We start from the raw sequence: 18,734 nt of genomic DNA on the forward strand, positions 1-18,734 counted from the left end.
GAGGCCCAAAAGCTGCACTGCCCCACTCAGCCCTGCATGGCTGAGGACAATGGGGAGACGTGGCCCTGCCCAAAGCCGGCAGGGGGGGCTCTCAATAAATGCTTCTGGAGGAACCGCCCGGTGGTTGCTGTTCAATGGGGCGGGGCTGAACGCTCCCCCTAGCCAGCCTCAGGCTGCCTCCCCCTTCCCCGCCGTGGGGCGCCGCGGTCAAGAGCAGCTGCTGCCGCCCTCCTTTGGCGGACCGGATCCCACCCCCTGCAAAAAATGAGTCACTCAGCAAGGGGGGGGGGGGGGAGGCATGGTCCCCATTTTTTTTAATGGATCCCCAAATTAGTTTATTTTACAAAAAAAATAAAAGTTGTATTTGCACAAAGGAGGGAAAACACCCCGCGGTATAAACCCAGCTTAAACAGCTGCCACCGCAGCACCCCGTGGGGCAGGTAACCCTGCCTCCCCATCCTCCGGGGCTCTGTAGGACTGGCTTCCCACAGCTAGGGAAACTGAGGCACAAGAGGTGACGTGACTCGTCCAAGATCACCCAGCTGGTCTGAGGCAGAGCCGTCCTGGCACGACCAGCCTCCCTTTTGAGCTGGGGGGGGTCAATTAAATTGCTGCATATTTGGGTGCAGAGAAGGGGTAAGATTAGCAACTTGGGGCACCTAAACCCCCTGGGTCTGAGGCCCAGGTCCTCAAAGGGCTGGAGGTGCCTAAATCCTACATGGCTCCCAGCCCCGCTGGAGGTGTGTCAGCTGAAGAAGAGGTTTGAGGGCTGGCGGTGGGAAAAGAGCTGCACCAGGGGGCCCACCCTGAGCTGTGAGCAGAGCTGCACTGGTGCAGTTATTTGTATCATCACAGGGCCCAGGCACCCCAGTCAGCGACCAGCCCCCCCCTCGTGCTGGGTGAACAGGGAGGTTGTAGTAAGAAGCGGCCACTGGCCCATGCAAAACTGGGCAGCGTGACCCTGCGGGGAGGGGATGACTAGGAACTGACCGGTGGGCGGGCATGAGGCAGGGAGCTTCCAACTCCGGCACTTTCAAAGGGCAAGGGCCAAGCTCTGGTGACCTTTGCTCCTGGCTCTCACAGCTCGGTTAATTTCGGGTCTTCCCGGGAGGACTGAAAGGAGAGAAGAGGTGACTGAGCGGAGAACGTGCAGCACCAGGTGACAGCTGTGGGAGCAGGGAAGCTTTCAGCCGGCCACTGAGCAAGGTTAGCGTGCCCCGGAGGCGCCAGGGGACAGAGCCAAGACACGGGCTACAGCGAGGAAGCACCGACCAGGGGCTGGAAAGATGATCCAAGCAGTTGGCTGGGGAACTGGGTTCCCAGCAACCCCTGATGCTGGATGGCCCGCTGGGCAAACAGTTCCCCCGCATCTTCCTCCCTTAGAAGCCTGGGGAACTTGCTGCCACTTTATCAAAGTTTGTTAGAGTCAAGAGAAGCTGAGATGTTCACAGGACAACCCCCAGGTGGCATAAAGGCAAAGCCAGCACCATGGGCCAGCCTATTCTAAACCTATGGATTGTGTGTGTTCCGCATAACTCAAATGGCCAAGGCACTGGTGGGAGAAAAACTCTTGGAGTTAAGATCCACCAACCCACAGGCCACGCCAGAGGCTCAGGAACCACGGCTGGTTCAAGTGACTAATGGGGCAAGGAAATCAGCCCACACACTGCTTCTACTGCTGCTGGGTATGGAAGCCTCAGGCAGGGGGATGGTTGCTCCTGCTCCAGCCTCGCCGAGTAGGGGGCACCTTGGTGCTGTGCCCCAGGCTGCCCCATGCAGGGAAATGACCTTGGCCCAGGTGCTGGCTGGGGGAGCAGCAATGGGGCGGGGTTGTGCTGTGGGACACTGCGGCTTGGGAGAAAAGCCACTGAACTTGCTCTGGGGGCGGGTTGCTGCACATGGGGAAAAGTCTCCCAGCAAGTCTTGGTTTAAAGGAGGGACGAAACATGGCTGTCCCAGAGGACAAAGAGACTGGACCGGTAAAGTGGGTGCAGTTTGGTCCCATCCCCCTAGACAGGACAGCAAAGGAGGCTGCCGAGTTGCTTTTTTAATTATTTCATGCCTCCCCCCCGCCCCCCACCACGAGAAATGACCCCATCAGTGGCCCAGGTTTGAGTCCAGTACCTTCAGCCCCCCAGCCCAAGGAGCAGCTCCATCAGCTGGCAGCAGCAGGAGGCTATTATCCTGTGCATTCACCAGCCACTACAGAGTGATGTGGCACCTTCCACATGCATCCAACAAGGCTGCAGGTTTTGTAACCATAAGAGCACCAGGGTGAGCGGGGGGATGGTGTGGGGGTGATAGATGGGGAAACGGAGGCACGACGGTTAAGGCCAAAACCTTCCCCGGAGGCTAGAGCAGGAGTTTACAGCTTCCCCTTCCTTCGCTGCCGGGCCAGCCTTGCTTTCACCAGCCCGGGTGCCAACGCAGAGTCACTCCCCATCTGCAAGCTGAGGCTGGCTTGGTGAGCTGGGCAGCTTAAACACAGCCTGCCCCAGAACAGACAGAGGTAGGGGAGGTCACAAGACAAGTAATCCAGCCAGGTGGAAACAGGCACGAGGTTGAGCGCTCCGCCAATATTCCAGCCCAGCAGCAGAGGCTCCCACCGCTTCTGCCACCAGGAGGCGATGTAGCTGAGCGGCAGCATGGCCAGCAGGCTCGCAGGCGAGCTGCCCCGTGTCCGCCCTGGCTGGGCGGCACCCCCCCGCCCGCAGCAGGGGGGCGCAGGTGGAAATCCTGCATCCAGCGACGAAGACGTCGGCTCCTTCCGGCCAGCAGAGAGCAAGGAGCGGCCCCCAGGTGTGTGGCCGGCTCTGGAACCGCAATATCCAGTCAGGACAGAGTCTGCCAGTCCGGGGAGGGGGTGTGTGTGTGACCCCCCCTCCCCCAGGGTCAGATCAGCCGCTCCTCGGGGGGCAGTTGGAGGTTAGTGTTCGTCACCACCCGAGCACCCACCTGCTCCTCGTTGCTGGGCCGGTAGGTGCCCTCCGTCTGCCTCCTCTCCCGCACCTTGAGCGCCCCAAAGATCACAAGTCCAATAAGCAGGAGACCCCCGACCAGGGAGGGGACAATGATGGCTGCCAGCCGCTCCGACTCCTGCCAGGAGGGAGGGGGGAAGAGTGAGACAAAGAACCAGAATCATGCCCTGCCCAGTTCCCGGGGTGGGGTGGGGGGGCAGAGAGGTGCCGGAGGGGAAGGGGGGGCCTGTGTTAGCAATGGGAGTGGGAGGCCGATGCAGAGGAGAACACTCTTGCACAGAGGGGAGATCGCTGCATGCACAATGGAGCCGGGCATTCGACCAGGGGCAGGGTTGGAGCTGAGGATGGGGGGTGGGGGGGTTGACACCAGGAGCAAACCAGGAGTGTGGAAGGTAAAGATGGGGGTTCCCCAGAGGACGTGGTAAGCAGAGGTGGGGAGCTAGGCCTCCTGGCCTCAGATCCCCCCCTTCCCAAATTGGACCCCCCCACATACTCTATAGTGTGTTGTGTGTGTGTGTGTGTGTCTCCAAGCTTCCAGCCCAGTTCCAATCAAGTCTCTCTCCCCAGTGCATGCTGGGATAAGCACCCCCCCCACCACACACACACACACACACAGCTGATCCGCCCCCCCACGCCTACTTACCGTGAGCCCCGATGCGGATGTGGGTGTCGCGGTGCTCCCATTCATGACTTGATTTAAAAGAGGGATAAAGAGAACGGAGCTTAGCGGGTGGAGGGGTACGGCAAGGGGGTGCAATCGGAGGCTTTGATGATAGGAGGCATCTGCTGGAGCCCACCCCCCCAGCGCTCGGAAAGCTCAACCATGGCACTGATGCTACACAGGCACCAGCACCAACATGCAGCCACCTCTGGGGTGGCAGCTGGTGAGCCACTGCAGAGCAAGGCAACAGCTTAGGACAGGAAGTGAAGGAGATTCCCAGTTTCAAGTGCACCAGGGCAGGGGGAGGGTTATTTAAGGAAGCAGCAGCCTGGGGTCATCCAAATGAGCTGTCACGTTCCCCCCTAAATTACCACCACCCCAATTCTTAGAAAAGTGCCATATGGAGTGACCTATAATGACCTCAATTGGACAGCGCCCCCTACTGAGCCCAGTCCCTGCTCCCTGTAACACAGCACCTCCTAGTGCCACAGTGGGACATTGGGGTCAGCACTGACAGCGCCCCCTAGCCCACTCCCTGCAGCACAGCGCCCCCCCAGCACCGCCCCGGGGGGCTTCTGATTCTGCGGGCCCTTCACCGAGCAGAGAGTATCACTTCCAGCAGAGACCGCGGTTTGCCTGAAGGTCTCCGCCAGCCCGACAGCAGCCTGGCCCAACGCTGTCCCCCAAGAGCTCAGGTCAGCAAGAGAAACCCATCAACCACCCGCCCACTCAGCCACCTGGGGACCCGGGATGGTATTCCCCGCCCAGCAGGGGGCAGCAGTGCACACAAGCCAGCCCCCATATTCATCCAACCCAGCCCCCCACCACTCTAACCACTAGACCCCCCCCATACACACACGCACCCCCTCCCAGAGCTGGGGACAGAACCCCGGTGTCCTGACTCCCAGCCCACCCATCCCCAACCACCCATCCCCAGGGGACAGAACCCAGAAGCCCTGAGTCCCAGCTCTAACCACTAGACCTACTCCCAGCCCAACGTAGAGGACAACTCGACCGCACCCCTGGGCTCATTCCCGCAATCCCAGCTCTGCTTCCCCCATGCGCCATCCAGCCTCCCAGGGCCCGGGACTCTGCCTCCAGCCTGTAAGCAACCCGCTAGTCTCCGAGCCAGGCCAGCCGCTCCCTTCCCCTCCCCCATCATTACACAGGAAGGGAACTACAACTCCCAGGGTGCCCCTGTCTGCCCTGCCCAGTCCCCAGCCTGGCCTTCAGCCCATGCTCCCAGCTCCAGCGCCCTTGTGCATTGCAACCTAGAGAGCAGGTCAGGCCGGAACAGGCAGCTGGGAGGGGCTGGAGCCCTTCCCAGGATCAGGGTGCGACTCAGAGCTCTGGGATCCAGCAGGAAGAGGGGCCTTGGTATGCACAGGACTGGCCCCGCACAAGGCTGGTCCCAAGTAACCCCCCCCCCCTTTGCTAGCCAATGGCGGAGCTGCAGATAGAACCCAGGAGTCCTGGCTCCCAGCACCCCGCTTCTAAATCCCACTCCCCTCCCAGAGCTGGGGATAGAACCCAGGAGTCCTGGCTCCCAATCCCTTCTTGCTCTAACCACTCCCCTCCCAGGGCTGAGAATCCAGCAGCCCCTACTCCTAACCACCACCACCACCACCCCCCCAAGCCCTAGATCCTACCAGAGTTAGGAATGGAACCCAGGAGTCCTGGCTCCCAGTCCCTGCCCCCACCCCGCTCTAACCACTAGCCCTTACTGTGCAGCCTGAGTCCTTGCTTGATAAGGAACTTGGACCCTCCCCCACTTTGCCCAGAGCAGTAAATTATATGGTTGTCGGTGGTGGTGGTTTGGGTTTTTTTTTTGTTGTTTTTTTTTGGGGGGGGGGGGGGGGGGGTTGAAACTGTTTGTTTGGGGTCTTAAAACTCTTGTAGGTGACTCCACCTGTAAACAGACATACACACGGGGCGGGCGGGGTGCTCAGAGATCAACCAGTCCCAGGGACATTCCCCCAACAGAGGTGACTCACCCACCCTATTCCAGCCTCTCCCTCCCCCCACCCCCTCCAGGGCGTGGATCAACCCGTGTCAGGCTCCGAAACCCAGCGCCCGGACAACTGAAACCACATTGCCCCACCTCGCCCGCTCCCCGGGCTCTCTGCCAGGGCTGGCGCGGGGCCCGGGATCAAGCCGTAACGGAGAAGGGACCTTCCACAAACACACCTGTGGTTTGCCCTGGAGCGGGGCAGCAGCAACGGCCCCCTGTCGGGGGGGATCTGGGGACTGAGAGCCACAAGATCTGCCCTGGGAAGCTGCCGGGGGGCGGGGGGGGGGGGGGGGGGGAAAGAGGATGTATGCTGGCCACATTAAAAATCTAGTCCCCTGCTTCAGGCATCAACTCCATTATATGGATTATGGTATGGTGGGTGTCGCACGTTATTTATTAGGTGTATTACGGTAGCACCTCAGCGCCCCGGTCCTGGAGCAGGACCCCACCCCGCGGGGTACTGTATGTTCCTTCTCCCATGTAATAACTCCAGTGGAAGATGTTATGGAAGCAAGGAGGGGGGAACAAAAATAAAAAACAATCAAACCTGCCAATCTGGGCCTTGCATGTCAAAGGGTGACACCCCCTCTCCCAACGATTCCATGCAGGGATCGTTCTTCCTACCACAGAAATGCAGCCACCTCTGGGATAGAACAGGGCAGCTGGCTAATAGCCACGCAGCAGCGGTGCGCAGGGATCGCTCAGCCAATGCTGAAATGCAGCCACCTCTGGGGTGGGGCATGGCAGCCGATTAACTGTGCCCATCACCCACATGCTGGGAAACACACATGAGGGTCAATGTCCTGTGTTTTGGTCTGACCCGGGCAATGCTGGGTTGACCCCGGCGCTCCATCCGCAGCCCTGGTGACGAGAATCTAAAGCCACGAAGTCCCCCCCTCTGGCTGCCCAGACTAACAACAGCAGCAACTTTAGTCAAGCTAAGCTGCAGCCTCCTTCCATTATCCACTTTCTTGCAGTGTTTGGGGGCACCGCTGCCCTCTGCTGCATGGAATCAGAACTGCTCGGATGTGTGTCATAGGGCCTATACTGCCGATAGGGAGAGGGGATTCTCCTTCTGGTCGTGGGCCATTGGAGCAGCAGGATAAGGTCGCGGTCCCTGCCACCACAAAGGGGAAGGGGTGAGCATGGTGGGGGGGGGGGGGGAAAATAACTTGCTGAATCAGTGGTGGACTTAAGAGAACTCCAGGCTGTTTAACCACTAGACCCCACTCCCCACCCAAAGCTGCAGATAGAACCCAAGAGTCCTGGCTCCCAGCCCTCCTCCCCGGTGTGGAAGCAGATGTACTTAACAACCCACCACCTACCTTGTCCCAGGGCCAGCTGTAACAGGGACTGCAGGGCCACGGCCAGGAGCAAGGGGTGACTGTAGCCCGCCATCGCTCCCCCAGGTGTCTGGGGGGGAGGGGAGGACATGGGGGGGTCACTCCCCCTCTCCCTGGAGGGATCACAATCCTGATGGTGCAATGGTAACACAGTCTCCTGCTTCCCAGGGTCCTCAGCCCATTGGGGGGCCCTTGGAGATGGGGATGACAAAGAACCGGCAGCCCCCAGAGTTTCACCACCTGGGAAAGGGACAGAGAGAAAGGGGTCAGAGTCACTGGTAAACCCCCTGCCCCCTCAGTGACACCCTCCCCCAGCTCTGCATCCATTAGACCCCCAGACCACCCAGCCTACCCCTCCATCAGGTCGGATCTTCCGGGCGCTCTACGATCCAACCACTTCCTTGGATTGGCATGAAATTTGCTGCCCCTCATGGGGGAGCGGGGTGGGATCTGTGGTCCAAATTTGGGGTCGTTTGAGCAAGGGATTCTGGAGCCCCCCCCGGCATTTACAACCTCTTGTGGAGGTTGGTTGGTTTGTTTCCGCACGCACCTGGGGCTCCCAGGGTGGCTGGGATCCTCTCCAGACTGAGCTCTGTTGCTCAGGGTTTCTCTCAGCCAGTTCCTGGTGCCCACGGCCCCTTTGGCTGGGGGCGGGGGTGTACTCAAGTCATTAAAGGGTTAAGTTCGGACAGAGCGCCAGGAGCTGGAGTCAGAACAGAACCGGGCACGTGCAGAAATAATTCTAGGCTCTTATCCAGCCAGTCCCAAAGCGCTTTACACGGAAGGTCACAATCATTCCCCCCATGCTACAGATGGGGAAACTGAGGCGCGGCAGAGCAGGGAAGTGACTTGCCCAGAGTCACCCAGCAGGCAGAGCTGGGCCTAGAACCCAGGTGTCCCGAGTCCCCACCCAAGGCTCTGTCTGCTAGGCCACACTGCCTCATCTAGCAAGCCTAGGCCTCAGCTGAAGCAGCCCTCAGCCACCGTGCTAGGCAAGCGTGACGCTGCTCCTCGTGGGCCTGCCTCCGGGATAGAATCCAGCCCCAACACAGCTGGAAGCAGAGACCTCACCGTGTCAGCCTCGCAGACAGAGCCTTGGGCTCTATTCCCAGTTCTGACCCTCTGGGTGACCTTGGGCAAATCACTGCCCCGCTCTGTGCCTCAGTTTCCCCATCTGTACAATAAGAGAAAACGAGACCGCCCTGTCTCCCAGCAGGGGTGGGGAGAGTCTGTTTAGACAAGCGCTTTGGGGGAAGGGACTGTCTCTTATCCTGTCTTTGTCCAGCACCTCGCCCGCTGGGGATCCCGCCTCATTCTCGGTCAGACCCCGCCGAGATAAAGTAGAGGGCTGCGGACCCAGGCTGAGCTGCCCACCCAACGAGAGCGCACACAGCTGCTGTCAAGGACCAGCTATCCGATTCCTCCATCTGCGGCAGCAGCTGGGCACTCGGCAGGCCGGACGTTCCCCTCTCTCCCACTGACGGGATCTGCCTTTTCCAGTTTCCCCCCCCACAATCAATTGGGGTGCTTAGAACATTCCCAGAAATTCTGGAACGGGGCAGCTGTAGCTCTCCAGAGCAATCACGTCACACGCACGGACAGCGAGTGGCGCGCCGGGTTTTGCATTGATCGACCAATACAGGGTGGGGGGGGAAATCAGGAGGCTAAATCTACGAAAGCTTGTGAAGACCCTGGATCGTAGCGAGACGGGGGGCCGTGCAAAGTATCTAGAAAGCCGCACATCCCACCCATTCGTGGCCAAGCTCAGGAGTCCACAGGATCTACTCGGTGGCACTTCTGCATTGTCCACAAGGCAATGACTTTGCAATGCCCTGTCCGATCGCTTCCAAACTTCCAGGGATATTTCAGGGCAGCTCCCTGTTGATTTGGGGAATGATCAGACAAACTGAAGGGAGGGGTGGGGAACAGGGGACACATGGAGTCCCCAACATCTGGTGGGTAGATCCCTGAGCTTTGATCAGGGCTGAATCGGCTCCAGATCAAAGAACCAGCTGAAGGCACAAAAAGAAAGTGCGAGAGATAATGGCGGGGAAGGAGGAATGGGGCACACAGAGCCCCTGGCAGGGGGTGGGAATAGGGGGCTGGGAGGAAAGCGGGACCCTGAAATGGGGCACACAGAGCCCCTGGCAGGCGGGAGGAGGGAGGCACAAAGTGAATGGGGAGGGAGGGAGGGTAGTAGGAGCCTCTTTGGTGTGTGGAATGAAGTTTCCCAGCAGTTGGATCCATTCAATTCTAGTGATCCAGCCCTTTGGAGATGCAAATGTATTCATCAGGAGGAGGATTTCGGGCCCTAGGCAGTTCCTGTCACCCAGGGCTCCCCGGATTAGGCAGGGCAAAGCTCGAGGGGGCAGGGTGGAGGGGAGCAAACCTGCCATGGCCCCTGCTCAGGGAGTCTTCTCCACAGAACAGACCCTTTCCCCACCCCCGCTGCTCTCAGCAGATCCCCATCCTAGCTCACATTTGAGCTGCTGCGGCATGCAAGCAACCAGGGTACCAAAGCACTGCGCAGACCTTGGCCGAATCTAACCTCACAGCGCCCCGGGAGGAAGGCAAGTGTTACAGATGGGGAAACTGAGGCACCAAGCAGGGAAGGGACTTGCCCAAGTGAGATGGAGGCAGAGTGCTGGGCCAGTGCACAGCCAGGCACAGAAACCAGAAGTCCACACAGCGAGTCACTGGCAGAACTGGGAATTGAACCCAGGAGTCCTGGCTGTCCGCTCTAAGCCGGAGAAGACACTATTCCCAGGCCTGTGAACCAGGAATCCAGGCTCCTGTCCCAGCCCTCCCTGCTCTACCCACTGCTCCATACTCCTTGTGGTTCCCATCCCAGGAAAAACCCAGCCCATTTCCCCACCCCCACCTCATCATCCAATCACTCATGTGTTAATGAATGGCCCAACGAACCAAACCCATATTTCTTCCAGCTGCCACCAGAAATGCTGCTCTCCGGTATTTCAATAAACCACAGGCCTCTCCATACACCCACAACAGCCATGTCAGCTCAACCAGTCCCGAGGTCTACAGAGAACCTGGCAGGCAGCGTGGCCTAGTGGCCAGGGCTCCGGGCTGTGACCCAGGAGAGCCGAGTTCCCTTTCCAGCATGGTCACGAACCTTGGTCAACTCACTGTGCCTCAGTTTCCCCTCCCACCTATTTAGACTGCAAGCTCTTTGGGGCCGGGGGGCTGCCTCTTGCCAGGGGCTATTTATCAAGGGGGCTGGGTTAGAAGCCGCACACCCTTGCTTAGGGAACATGGTTTAGTGGCTAAGACACAGGCCCGTGAGTCAGACTCGGGATCCACTCCCAGTTCTGCCCAACTTCCTGAGCCAGTCACTCTCCCACTCTGTGCCTCAGTTTCCCCGTCTGCTCTGTGAAAACTCTTTGTTTTCCTTGTCTATTTCAATTCCCTGTCCCACAGAGCTTACAAGAGACCGTGTCTCTGCCACACCCAACACACCAGGGCCCTGCTCGCCTGGGGGGGGCGCTAGAGGAACCCAGATAATAAGGTAAAATCCACCAGGCACAGAGCTCCCAGGGAGGAGCCCAGCCCGGTGCGAGCAGCCACCTCCTCCCAGCCAGGGGATGAACAGCTGTGGGCAGCTGTGCAGGTGAACATGGGGTACATGTCCCAGCCCTGTGGTAGCGGGCCACGAGGGGGCTACCGCACCAAATTTCTCTGGTGTGGCCACTCATTTGGGGCTCGTCACGGCCCACCTTTCTATTGAGAGTCCAGGACGTGTGCAGAGAGGGAGGAAGGGCCTGTTGGGGACCTTGGTATGCAGTGGGGCAATGGGGGTACACAGAACCCCTGGCATGGGGGAAAGCGAAATAGGGGGCCCACAGCAGCCCCTTGGGAAGAGGGGAGCCTGGTATGGGGGAGGGGGAATAGGGGACCAAGGGATGGGGAAAAGTGAGGGTGGGGAGACACAGAGTCACAGGCATGGGAGAGACTGCCACTGGGGAAGGGAGCAAAGAGCCACCCACACAGGGAGAAGGGGACCTTGCCATGGGGGGGCTGGGGGATGGCCTGAGGGGCACACAGAGCCCCTGGCATGAATGGGGGGGGGGAGACAGCAAGGAGAATCTGAAATAGAAGGGGTTGGGAGGGCGCACAAAGAGAGCTGGGGGGGGGGGGGGCATAAGCTACACCTGGAATGTGCCATGAGCTCAGCCCAGGACTTACACATGCCCCCCTGCCCCCCCAGTCGTTCAGGCCCCAGCCAGACTCCTGCCCCCCTAAGCACGAGCCCAGGTCACAGACCACAGACCTTATTTCTGGCCCACAGCAGCAGAAGCCACCACCACACCCCCCCGGGCAAATCTCCACCCCACCCACCCCCCCGAGACCCCACAGCCAGGTGGTGAGCCACTTGGGGCTAGTGATGGCCCCCTACCCTAGCCCACTCCAGCTCCCCCCCCTGCAAGGCCCTGCCAGGTCCATCTCAGGGCAGGGAGGTGGTTTTAAAGAAATAGGGGTGCCCCTGGGTCCCCCCCATACAGACTCCCTCTGTGGGTCCCAGCCCAGCCGGGCCTCGCTGGTCAATTTTTAACCAGCTGATTAAGCGCTAACCCAGTGAAAGTCACCCAGAGCTCATTAACCTGCTTCTGCCCAGAGCGACCCCCTCCCCAGCCCCCCCCAGCCAGGGCTACTCCCAGGAGCGCAGTGCGGGGGGGCTCCCCCGAAGGAGGAAGCCCCCGGAGAGATCAGGAAGCCCTGTCTCCAGCATGAATCAACTCCAGGCACCCGATCGCCCGGGGCCTCGGGCTTCTCGCCGCCTTTGCCCTGGGCTAGGGCAGGGACTGGCCTGGATCTCCGCTCCCCGGCCACGGCGGGCCTAGGCCGGGGTGTAGGTAACCCCAGACACAAGCCATAGCAGGGGGTATCTGCCCCCCCGCCCCCCGGATCTGTGGCATCAGAGAAGCCAGACCCAAGGCACAGGTGTGTGTGGGGAGGGGACCAGCCTCCAGCAGCCAAATCCCAAGAGAGGGGGGGTGGGGCAGATGCCCACTTCCCTGGGTAGCAGCTCCCCCTCCTCCCCGGGGAGTCCCCTGGCTTTAAGTGGAAGGGGGGGGGGGGAGTCCAGGCTCTCTTAAAGAGGCAGGGGGGGGTTCTTCGGCCCTGCCTGCTCCCTGGGTGGGGGCCGCCCCATAGAGCCCCAAGCCCCTTCCCCGCACTCACCGGCCCGGTCCCTCTGTCCGCTCCCTCCCAGAGCTGCGATCTGGCCAGCTCCGCCTTCCCTCTCGCTCATGTGACCCAGGGACAGGCAGGTGCCTCCCTCCTCCCGCACCTGAGCCAGGCAGGTCCCGCCCCCCCCGCTCACCTGGGCGGGGCTCACCCGAGCGGCGCTCCCAGAGCCCCAGCTGCATCTCTGACCCTCCTGACGCAGGGGAACGGGCCCAGGATGCCCCAGAGAGCTGGGGATCACCTGGGCCTATCTGTAGCCTAGGGGACCCTGCCCCCAAAGACCCGGCCCAAGGTAAGGGGAGATTTGCCAAGCCCACCTGAGCTCGGCTCGCAGGCAGCCCCCCCCCACACCTGCCTCCCACCTGGAGAGGATGGACCCTCGCCTTTCCACATGCACCTGCAGCCATAAGGTGCACAGACCCCGACTGAGATCAGAGCCCCCAGTGTGCCAGGGGCTGCACACACATAGAGTGAGAGAAAATCCCTACCACGAAGAGCTCAGATGCTAAATATACAAAAGGTGGGAGGGGAAACTGAGGCACGGAGCAGGGACGTCAGTTGCCCAAGGTCAATGGCAGAGCTGGGAGTCGAATTAAGCTCTCCTGACGCCTAGCCTCGTGCCTGATTCCACTCGATCCCATGTGCAGCTTTGCTCATGTATGTAGCCCATTGGCTTCTATGAAGGTTACTCACCTGAGTAAAGCAGGTCACAGATGCAGCAGTTAGCCAGAAAGTCTGGTTTTGTGGTTGAGGCCGTAGCCTGGAGAGCTGGCTAATGCCTCTGTGTGTGTGTGTGTGTGTGTCTCTGTCCATTTAGGTGGGCATGTTTCCGTTTCCCTCTTGTAACACAGCCTCTCCACTGAGAAACCCCCCAGGAATTGTCGGCTACTCGGCTTCATCAATTCTAAGTCCAGGAGGGACCTCTGGGATCTAGACCTCAGGCTCCCGGTGTCACAGGCCACCTCTCTCCACAGGGGCGGAACTTCACGTGTGAGCTCTGTAAAACACCAATGATAATTACCCTGTCCTTACACGGCTCCTTCCAGCTCAAAGCGCTGTGCCAGCCCTAAAGGGTAGAGCCTCAACCCCCACCTCTGAGTGGAGAGCACTGGTATCCCCATTTTATAGAGGGGGAAACTGAGGCACAGAACAAGGAAGTGACTTGCTCAAGGTAAATCAGCAGCACAGATGAGAATAGAACCCAGGTGTCCTGAGAGCTAATCCCCCCACCACCCGTCCTCCTCGATCCTGAGATAGAACCCACAAGTTCTACTAATTCACTGTCCCTGCAGTGCTAACCACTCACCCACACTCTGTCCTAGAACTGGAGATAGAACCCAGGCGTCCTGATTCCCAGCCCCCTGCTCTAACCACTAGACCCCACTCCCAGATCTGGGAGTAGAACCCAGGACCCCTGACTTTCTCTACCTCTTGCTTTCCCTCACTAACCTGCCTTCCCCTAGACACCTGCTGCCCCCCAGTGTCTGACTCCGAGCCGGCGCTGGAATGCCTAATGGAAGCACAGCCCCTGCCGGGGGAGACCCCATAAACCCCAGCAGCCAGGCCAGAGGGGAGCCATCGGTGCCAGGCAGCAGGCAAAGGGCCCCTGGAAACCGACGTGGCACTCAGGGGCAGCCGCTTTGCCAAGAAGCCCCCAGCTGCTCCCCCCGCTACATTCCTGGGCGAGAAAGCTGCTGCTGTCATGGCCAGAATGGAATTTAAATAAGCTAGAGTTATAAGTCTCTTGAACCCACCTGAGGACGGGGCTGGGCCTAGATCGGCTCTCTCCCTTGGGGCTATGCTTTGGCACTTCCTGGCGTGCAGGGGGCCGGATCCTGCTCTCGTCTCCAATGGTAAAAACCCAGATCAACTGTCCCTCGCGGCCCCCGGATTAGGGCTCTCGTTTATGGGGAACTCGATCTGCTGCGGCTAGATCAATTTCCCAGCCCTTCAGTCAGGTATTTTTATCACTATATGGCAGCACAGACATGACGGAGCAGTGATTATTGCACTAGCTTGGGATGCAGGAAACCAAGAGTCAATTCCTTGCTTGGGCAGGTTGCTCTGTGCCTCAGTTTCCCTGTGTGTGTGTCATATAATAGCACTTCTCTGAGACTGCCAGATACTGGTGGGGGAAGGGGTGTCATATGAGCACATTAGACAGAGAGCAGCTCTGGGAGGGGAGTGTGATCTAGTTAAAACAGGGGCGGTGGGGATCAGGAGCCAGGACTCCTGGATTCTATTCCCGGATCTAGGAGGAGAGGGGGGTCTAGTGGTTAAAGCTGGGAGCCAGGACACCTGGGTTCTATTCCCAGCTCTAGGAGTGGAGTGTGATCTAGAGGTTAGAGTAACGGGAAGGCACGGGGAGTCAGGACACCTGGGTTTTAATCCAGGGGGGAGCATGGGTCTAGTGGCTAAAGCAGGGGAGAGTATGAGTCAGGGCACCTGGGTTCTAGTCCCAGCTCTGCTACTGATTTCCTCTGTGCAAGTGACTTTCCCTGTCTGTGCCTCAGTTTCCCCCTCCGTACACTAATGCTGGCGACCCTCCTTTGCAAAACACTTTGAGTTCCATGGAGGAAGTGGGACACTATAAGAGTGGAATCTGATCATGCCCCCAGTATGCCCTGTCAATGTTTCTCTCCTGGGACCCAGGAAGTCCAGGCTAAGGGACCAATCACTCTCTGGACCCAGTTCTGATCTGAGCACAAATCCAGAGTAAATCCATTTACTTCAGTGAGGTTACTCCAGATTTGCACCAGTGTCAATGAGTCCAGCATTAGGCCTTTCCTCTTTACCCTCCTGGTGCAATTGCTATGAATGGAAGCCAGTTGTGCACCTAGCAACATTCCCCTTGTGGTCTGTGACCAGGCTAATAGCCCGTTACACCATGCTGGCTGCTAGCCAGGGCTGGATCAAACAAGCCATGAAAGGCTCTGTCCCTCCTTCCCAGCCGCCCCAGTCTCCCTGAACCTCACTATTCCTAATTCACTTCTCTTGAGGTCCCCAGGTGCTGCGATCTGCAGAGAGCTGGCTGCCTCACTTCTTGGTTTCCACTTGCAGGAAGAGAGAGCTCGGAGAGGAGGAGGAAGAGGAAGCGGAAGCCTGGTTTGGAGGATAAGTTGTGAGGCTAGCCCTCAAGAGAGCTGGTTTCCATTCCCAGCTCTGCTGCAGACTCTTTGGGTGAGTCATGTCATTGTGCCGTGCCTCAGTTTCCCCATAATCCTTCCTTGGTCTCATAGATGATCAGTTCTTGGGGGAGGGGACACTGACTGTCTCCCTGTAGGTGCATTTTCACTTGGCATAAGGGTAGTGTCAGCAAACAGGAGGTCAAATCCATGGCAGTTTGTAATTTTCACGAGTTAGAGACTATGCAGGTTTCCTAGAGTTTACCTTGCCCTGCTAACTCAGGTGAAAACTTCAAACTGCCTTGTCTGCCCTAGCTTTGCTGTGTGTTAGCCCAAAGTAATCCTTAGCTCTCCTTGTCAGTAGAACTCAAGGTGCTTTACAAAGGAAAACAGGACCATTATCCTCATTTTACAGGTGGGGAAACTGAGGCACAGAACAGACATGTTCCGGGGCACCCCGCAGGGCCAGAACCCAAATCTCAGAAGTCCTAGTCTCGTACGCCAGCCACTAAGCCACACTGCCTCTCCAAGAATACACCTTTCTTCCGAGTGAAGACAAGGCCTAAGTGAATGTGCAGCCCCCTGCACCGTGGGGCCCTGATCTTAGCTGGGCTCTGGAAGTGCAGTTTAGTGCATGTAATTAACAACATTCAAGGAAATACCTGCCCACTGTTATGTTTCTAAGCCATAAGGAACTGCCACCATAATCGGTATTAATCTGTATTACCATAGGAGTCCCAGTCATGGCCCAGGACCCCATGGTGCCAGGCACTGTACATTATTTATTAGGTGTATTACGGTAGCTCCTGGGAGCCCCAGGCATGGCCCAGCACTCCATTGTGCCAGGCGCTGTACAAACACAGAACTCAAAGACAGTCCCTGCCCCCCAGAGCTGCCAATCTCTCTATAAAACAAAAGTTAACACATGGAGACAGACAGACAGATAGTGGGAGCACAAGGAAACAATTCAGTACCGGTCAGCGGTCAGCGGACACGAGGTGGTCTCAGCAGGCCAGCGGCCTGACCTTTGTCCAGATTTCTGGAGGCATCCCAGGTCAGGGGAGTTTTAAGGAGGCGCTTGAAGTCGGACAATGTGGTGGCTTGGCAGATGTTTACGGGAAGCAGCTCCCAAGCACGAGGGGGAGCAGGGGAGCCAGGACGAAGGCCGAGATCCTTGAAAATATTTAACTGCCCTGGGCATTTGGTGCCTAAATCCCTGTGAGGATCTGGGCCGCAGGGGCAGGTTGAAAGCTGTCGCCAGTGGGTGACGGAGGCTGGCGTCACGGGCTGACCAGAGACGGGCAAAGGAGATGTCCAGAAAATAATCGGTGTAATAAGACGTGGTGCGCGCTATGGGAAAATCAGGGAACTGAGGCTCTAAGCCCACGCTTTCTGCCTGGAAAAGCCAAGAGGCCAAGGTAATCCGTGTCCCTGGGGATTGCTCTCGGCTAAGAGCTGCTGAGGAAGTGGAGCTAATAGGGAACATTGGCTACAGGGTAAAACCATTTGCAAAGGAAGGTAATTTGAGGGTCAGGTAATTTTCAGACCAGCAGCCAGCACTTCCTGCCTTCCCTCAGCTGATGCACAAAGCTGGAGCCAGCAGAAGGCGTTGTGTAAAACAGGAGGGTAGTGTGGTTAAAAGTCAGGACTCCTGGGTTTTGTTTCCAGCTCTGGGTGTGGAGTGGGGTCTCGGAGCAAGGGGGTGGGCATCAGGACTCCTGGGTTCTATTCCCAGTTCAGGGGAGCGGGATCTAGTGGTTAGAATGGAGAGGGGGGCTGGGAGTCAGAACCCCTTGGTTCCTTTCCCTGCTCAGGGATGGGAATAAGGTCTAGTGGTTAGAGCAGGCTGCAGGGATGGTCGCCAGGACTCCTGACTCCTAGCTGCAACTCTGCCAAAGCCTCTATGCATGACCCTAGGCACGCCCCTCCCCTCCCCTCTGCACCTCAGTTTCCCCACCTGTAGAACGAAGACAGTCAAGCTGCTCCAGCAAGGTTTGCCATGCGCTTGGGATCGTGGTGCTAGGGGTCTGCAAGGCCCCCAGATTTCTGGAGGAGAGGGGGAAACCTAAATGAGTGCCCCTACCGCTTTAAGACCCCAGTATGCGTCATTCTGGCCCTGGCTGTTATCCCCGCCTGGCGGCCGAAGGGTTAACAGCGGCTCGCCGGCCGCCTGGCTCTTTACGGCTGCGAACAGCTGGGAGGGGGGCAGGAAGCGACTCCACCAATCGGGTGCTGGGAGGAAGCAGCCTGGGAGGATATTTAGTTTCACGTCTACCTTCTGCATCCGAATTGAGGCGGGAGGGTGTACATGCATTATTCAAGTGGGATCTGTCTGATTTCCTCTTCCAGTCCATGGGTCCTGCCAAACCGCCCCACAGGGGGAACAAAACAGTTCATTCAGGGCCTTGCCAGGGGACTTGCGACAGCAGGGATTAGAGCCGTTTATGAAATCATGGCACCCGCAGCAGGCATGAAACATTAAAGCCCCCGTGACTGGCTAATGCACTACACAGAGATTAGCTTGGGTGTCAGCAACCGGGGTGCAAGGAGGTGGGCAGCTTTGGCTGCCACCAAGAGCAGCATGCAGGCTGGCTCATGCGCAGGCGTCAGGTGGGTGACAGGGGTCCTACCTGCCTCGTGGCTTCTATGGGAGTTTGGGCCTTGGCAAGTGAGGCCTGGGTGTGTTCCCAAGGGTGGGGTGAGCTGAGTCTGTGTGAGGGCAGGTGGAGCCATGCAGTGATGAACGCTTTAGCCTTGCATTTCAGCACAGTTGTTGTGCCTGACCCCAGAGGTGGCTGCATTTCGCTGCTGAGTGAGTGATCTCTGTGCAGTGTCGCTGTGTGGCTGTTAAATAGCTGCCCTGCCCTGCCCCAGAGGTGGCTGCATTTTGGTGCTGAGCGAGTGATCACTGGGTAGCATCGCTGTGCGGCTGTTAAATAACTACCATGCCCCACCCCAGAGGTGGCAGCACTTGGGGTCTGAGTGAGTGTTCGCTGGGTAGTGTTGCTTTGTGGCTCTCAAACAGCTGCTGCACTTTCTCCCCTTTGCCCCCCACCTCAGAGGTGGCTGTATCTCAACAGTGAGCGAGTGCTCTCTTGTCAGCATTGCTGTGAATCTGTTAAATAGCTGCCATGCCCCACCCCAGAGGTGGCCGCATTTCAGCATAGGGCAAGTGATCCTCATGTGTCCTCTTTGCTGTGCACCTGCTAATTAGCTGCCATGGCCCACCCCAGAGGTGGCTGCATTTCGGTGCTAAGCAAGCCATCTCTGAGCAGTGTCACGGCTTGACTGTTAAGCAGCTGCCACGTCCCACCCGTGAAGTGGCTGCATTTCAGCACTGAGCAAGTGACCCCCATCCTGTCACCATGCCTCACCCCACAAGAGGCATGTATTTCAGCTTTGGCAAGTCAT

The 18,734-nt window shown here is 58.5% G+C and overlaps 1 protein-coding gene across 4 annotated transcripts; it reads right to left on the minus strand.

Moving 5' to 3' along the window:
• Nucleotides 1-196: 196 nt before the first annotated feature.
• Nucleotides 197-13,249, minus strand: CRB3 (crumbs cell polarity complex component 3). Of its 4 annotated transcripts, XM_043532959.1 has the most exons (5): nt 12,193-12,315; nt 6,976-7,233; nt 3,622-3,668; nt 2,956-3,096; nt 197-255 (listed from the first exon to the last, which is right to left on the minus strand). In XM_043532959.1, exons 1-5 carry the CDS (start codon nt 12,260-12,262, stop codon nt 208-210), a joined length of 564 nt encoding a protein of 187 aa, XP_043388894.1. In that variant the 5' UTR covers nt 12,263-12,315; the 3' UTR covers nt 197-207. The 4 variants fall into 4 exon arrangements, with proteins under 4 accessions (XP_043388894.1, XP_043388896.1, XP_043388895.1 ...); XM_043532961.1 differs by lacking the exons at nt 197-255; nt 12,193-12,315 and adding an exon at nt 12,892-13,249 and having other exon boundaries at nt 277-3,096; XM_043532960.1 differs by lacking the exons at nt 197-255; nt 12,193-12,315 and adding an exon at nt 12,335-12,437 and having other exon boundaries at nt 277-3,096.
• Between the last annotated feature and the right edge of the window lie 5,485 nt (nt 13,250-18,734).

This window comes from Chelonia mydas, chromosome 20 (genome assembly GCF_015237465.2).
Source record: "Chelonia mydas isolate rCheMyd1 chromosome 20, rCheMyd1.pri.v2, whole genome shotgun sequence".
Taxonomy (NCBI): Eukaryota; Metazoa; Chordata; order Testudines; family Cheloniidae; genus Chelonia; species Chelonia mydas.

Coding starts and splice junctions, on each gene's coding strand:
- CRB3 (XM_037887877.2), bottom strand. CDS start 12,262: ATGAGCGAGAGGGAAGGCGGAGCTGGCCAGATCGCAGCTCTGGGAGGG. Junction 7,234..12,192: donor CGGACAGAGGGACCGGGCCG/GTGAGTGCGGGG, acceptor TCCCTTTCCCAG/GTGGTGAAACTCTGGGGGCT. Junction 3,669..6,975: donor ACAGCTGGCCCTGGGACAAG/GTAGGTGGTGGG, acceptor TTTTAAATCAAG/TCATGAATGGGAGCACCGCG.